Source organism: Olea europaea, unplaced genomic scaffold (assembly GCF_002742605.1).
Source record: "Olea europaea var. sylvestris unplaced genomic scaffold, O_europaea_v1 scaffold3304, whole genome shotgun sequence".
Classification (NCBI taxonomy): domain Eukaryota; kingdom Viridiplantae; phylum Streptophyta; class Magnoliopsida; order Lamiales; family Oleaceae; genus Olea; species Olea europaea.
In genome coordinates, this window is record NW_019251974.1 from 32,988 (window position 1) to 37,199 (window position 4,212).

The window sequence follows — 4,212 nt, forward strand, 5'->3', positions numbered from 1 at the left end:
ATGTTGGTAAAGTGTAAACAAAAGTGTACACCATAGTGTACATGTAGTAAGGTTCTTAACGATTGAACTTTGTTATTTGTACAAAGATTTTTGACACTTTTTTTACCCTTGCAATGTTGTCAAGTGTCAATTGGATGGGAAAACTTTTTGAAATTTAAATTGTCCAGAGGGGTAATGTCACATGGCAAAGTTTAAATTAAAATGTACATCATATTGTACATGTAGCATGGTTCATACAGAGTGAACATTGCTATTTGTTAGGAATATATGTAATTGGCAAATCTGTGACCAAGGACCAAAATGTCAAAATTGTAAAGTCAAGGATCAAATTGTCAAAATTGTAAGGTCAAGGACCAAATTGTCAACGTTCAATAGTTCAGGGACTAGAGTTGCAATTAACCAAAGTTTGTAGGCTTGTCTAGGGTTGTGTGGGATGCCTCGAAGATGCAAACGGCGTGGTGATTTTGCTAGAGTCACGCCATGACCTCGCTCGAGCCCCAATTGCAGAAACAACTTCGCTGGACAGACGCTGGACCGTTTCTCGAGCGGAAGACACGTCGCTCGAGGCTCGCTAAGACCTCGCTCGAGCGACCATGTTATCTAGCCAAACCTAATTTTAAACGCTCGTGAATATTTGACGCTCCACATTACCATGTGTCGACCTCTATAAATACCAAACGTCCAATTCGTGTTCATTAACCCGAATATACACATTGAAATCACTTTGATTATTTTCTTTCAAATCCTTGGCAACCTAAAATCAAAATCCTTCTTCTCCAAGGAACACAAGCCAAAAACCTTTCATAGTGTTCATCCAAATCCATGGCTTGTTGAGTAAAAACATCAAATACACAAACACCAAAACCCCTGTTTCTCAACTCCAATTAAACTTCCAGAAGATCATCAGTTTGAAGATCCGGGAAGGACTTGCTTGAAGAGCTGGAGTGCGTGGCGATTCACGGGAGGTAGAAATTGTACAAGGCTGGGATTTAGCACGGAGCTGCAAATCCAGGAGGGTCTTGATTTCATACAGCAAGGAGGTCAGAAAAATTGAGAGGGTCAATTGAGTCTGGTGTGCTGTAAGTTGGTTTCTACATAGTGGATCTCTACTGGCTTGTGCTCGGACTTTTTCCCATATTGGGTTTCTCCGTCAACATGTTTGGTGTGTTTTTACCGCTTTAATTTATTTACTTGTCAACGGTAATTCAACATAAGTAGATAAAGCATGTGAATTAATCTAGACTAATTATAATTTGTGTGACTTGTTGCATGAATTGTTGAAAAAGTTTTTAATTCCGCAAGAATACCTATTCAGCCCCCCCTCTAGGTGTTAGTTGGGTCGAACGATAAGTTTTTCAAGTGGTATCAGAGCCTAATCCCGAATCCTGACCCATAGTTGTCTAGATGAGTCAATCGCTGTCTGTACCTCCGTTTTTCGACGAAAGTAATTATGCATATTGGAAGGTTAGGATGCGTGCATTCCTTAAGTCCATAGATGAGAATGTTTGGATTAGTGTTCAAAATGGATGGAAACCTCCCTCTACTATCGTATCTGGAAACATTCACCTTACTGACATATCTGTGTGGACTAAAGATGAATTAGCTGCTTGTAATTGGAATAGTAAGGGAATTCATGCATTATTCATGGCTCTATCTCCAGAAGAGTTTAGGAGAGTCTCTATGTGCGAAACTGCTAAAGAGGTTTGGGACATTCTCGAAACTACACATGAGGGAACTATGATAGTAAAGAACTCAAAATTGCAAATGCTAGCCTCTAGGTTTGAAGAAGTAAGGATGAAAGATGATGAGACCTTTGATGAGTTTTATGCTAAACTAAATGATATAGTTAACTCTAGTTTCAACCTAGGTGAGAGAATTCCCGAGACTAAAATTGTAAGAAAAGTACTTAGATCCCTACCTGAGAGATTTAGGCCTAAAGTCACTGCCATTGAGGAAAGTAAGGACCTAGATGAAGTTAAGATCGAAGAATTGGTAGGATCATTGCAAACCTATGAACTCACTCTCTCACAACATAAGAGAGGAAAGTCTATAGCCCTAAAATCCATTAAAGAAGATGAATCGTCTGATACGGAGTCACTTAGGGATGAGGATATTGCATACTTTGTTAAGAAATTTCAAAAAGTCCACAATAATAGGAGAAAGCCTCAGGATAGAAAGAGTGGAGCCCCTAGCAGATTCACAAAAGATAAAATTGAGAAAGTTAACAATAAAGGGTCAAGTGAGAAGCCACGTTTGGTTAGATGTCATGAGTGTCAAGGAATAGGTCACTATAGGAATGAATGTCCTAGCTATAAGAAAAATCAAAGAAAAGGGAAAGGTAAGGCCTTAGTTGTCTCTCTTACTGATAATGAATCTGAGACTAGTGATAGGCAGGAATCCTCTAGTAATGACGATGAAGGAAATTATATGGCATTTGTGGCTATTGTGAAGAGTGAATCTGATAAGGAAAGTGACAAGGTTGAGGAAGAACATTCAAACGATAATTCAGGATGAGGATGACATAGACTTACAAGAAGCGTATCAACAGTTGTTTAAGGAGAGTCTTAAAATAAAGAAGGTCAATGAAGCCCTGCTTAAAAAGGTTGACGAACTTGAAAGGGAAAAAGAGAAACTGGGTAGTAAGCTTCAGGAGTCACTTAAGAGTGGTAGTGAGTTAAAATGTGTCAATGAGAAATTGGAAGATAAGGTTAAGAGTTTGACTAGTGAATTGGAGAAATCTAATGCTCATCTTCAGACATTCATAAATGGAACTAAGAAATTAGATAACCTGTTGGGAATGAATAAGCCAGTAGGAGAGAAGAGAGGTCTAGGATATGTTGAGGGTAATACAACTATCGCTGGACCATCTAAGACTGTCTTCGTGGCTGCCTCTAAGTCTAATGCTATTAGGAGTCCAAGTAATGGTAGGAGTGTTCCTCGAGAACAGAGTCAGCAATCACGTAGGAACATCAGGACTAGGTACCCAGACACATGTACCTTTGAGCCTAGGTTCATTCCCACCTACCACCACTGTGGTGCTCTAGGACACACTAGGCCTAGATGTTACAAGTTAGGCAATGAGCGTAGAAGTCAAAACATTCCTAGTCAGGTTAGCTTTCTGTCTAATCAGGTGAGTCACTTGACTGAGATGCTTACTAGGCTAACTAAGAGTACGTTTTCATCTAAAAAGGTTTGGGTCAAAAAGAGTGATCTAGGTAGACCTTCAGGTCGAGAAAACTCTTTTGTTGCTCATGTTGCTTTAAAGGCTCAAAATTCTAATATGTGGTACCTGGATAGTGCATGCTCTAGACATATGTGTGGTAATAAATCTCTGTTTACTACTCTTGATGAATGTAATGGTGGTATGGTTACCTTTGGAAATGGGGGCTCTGCACCTATTCTTGGCAAAGGTACCGTACAAATGCATGATTTGCCTGTGATCTCTAATGTGTTGTATGTGGACGGTTTAAAGTCAAATTTGTTAAGCATTAGTCAGATCTGTGATGATGACTTTGAGGTTAGTTTTGTGCAGAAGAGATGTACCGTATATGATTCATCCGGTGGGGTAGTCCATGAAGGGGTTAGGACATCTGACAATTGTTATGGGGTATTACCTAATTCTAACTATGTGTGTAGGAGTGTTAAAATCGATGTGAGTGAGCTCTGGCATAAAAGATTAGGTCATTTGAACTATAAGAGTCTAGAACAATTGGCTAAGAAAGAATTGGTAGATGGGTTGCCTAAGATAGGTCCTAGTGAAAATGTTGTGTGTGGACCATGTCAACTAGGTAAACAACTCAAGGGTAGCCATAAGAAGACTACTAAAATTCTGACCAAAATACCCCTGGAATTGATACACATGGATTTGATGGGACCCTCTAGGACTGAGAGTCTAGGTGGTAAGCGATACATCCTTGTTGTTGTAGACAACTTCTCGAGGTTTACTTGGATAGAATTGCTTAGGGAAAAATCTGATGCTTGTAACCTCATAAAGTCTCTGTGTAAATGGCTTAGCAATGAACTGAATCTCAAAGTGTCTAGGATGCGTAGTGACCATGGAAAAGAATTTGAGAATTTCAATCTTGAGAGTTTTTGTATGGATGAAGGGATAATGCAGGAGTTCTCTTCCCCTATTACTCCTCAACAAAATGGGGTAGTGGAAAGGAAGAATCGTGTCCTTCAGGACATGGCTAGAGCCATGCTTCATGGCAA

The 4,212-nt window shown here is 39.6% G+C and overlaps 1 protein-coding gene across 1 annotated transcript in view; it reads left to right on the forward strand.

Moving 5' to 3' along the window:
- The first annotated feature begins 1,470 nt into the window (after positions 1-1,470).
- Positions 1,471-4,212, forward strand: part of LOC111385832 — a 4,325-nt gene continuing 1,583 nt past the window's right edge. Inside the window, exons 1-3 of the mRNA XM_023010256.1 lie at positions 1,471-1,701; positions 1,750-2,478; positions 2,549-4,153. Coding sequence (XP_022866024.1) covers positions 1,471-1,701; positions 1,750-2,478; positions 2,549-4,153 — 2,565 coding nt within the window. The remainder of the gene's footprint in view (positions 1,702-1,749; positions 2,479-2,548; positions 4,154-4,212) is intronic.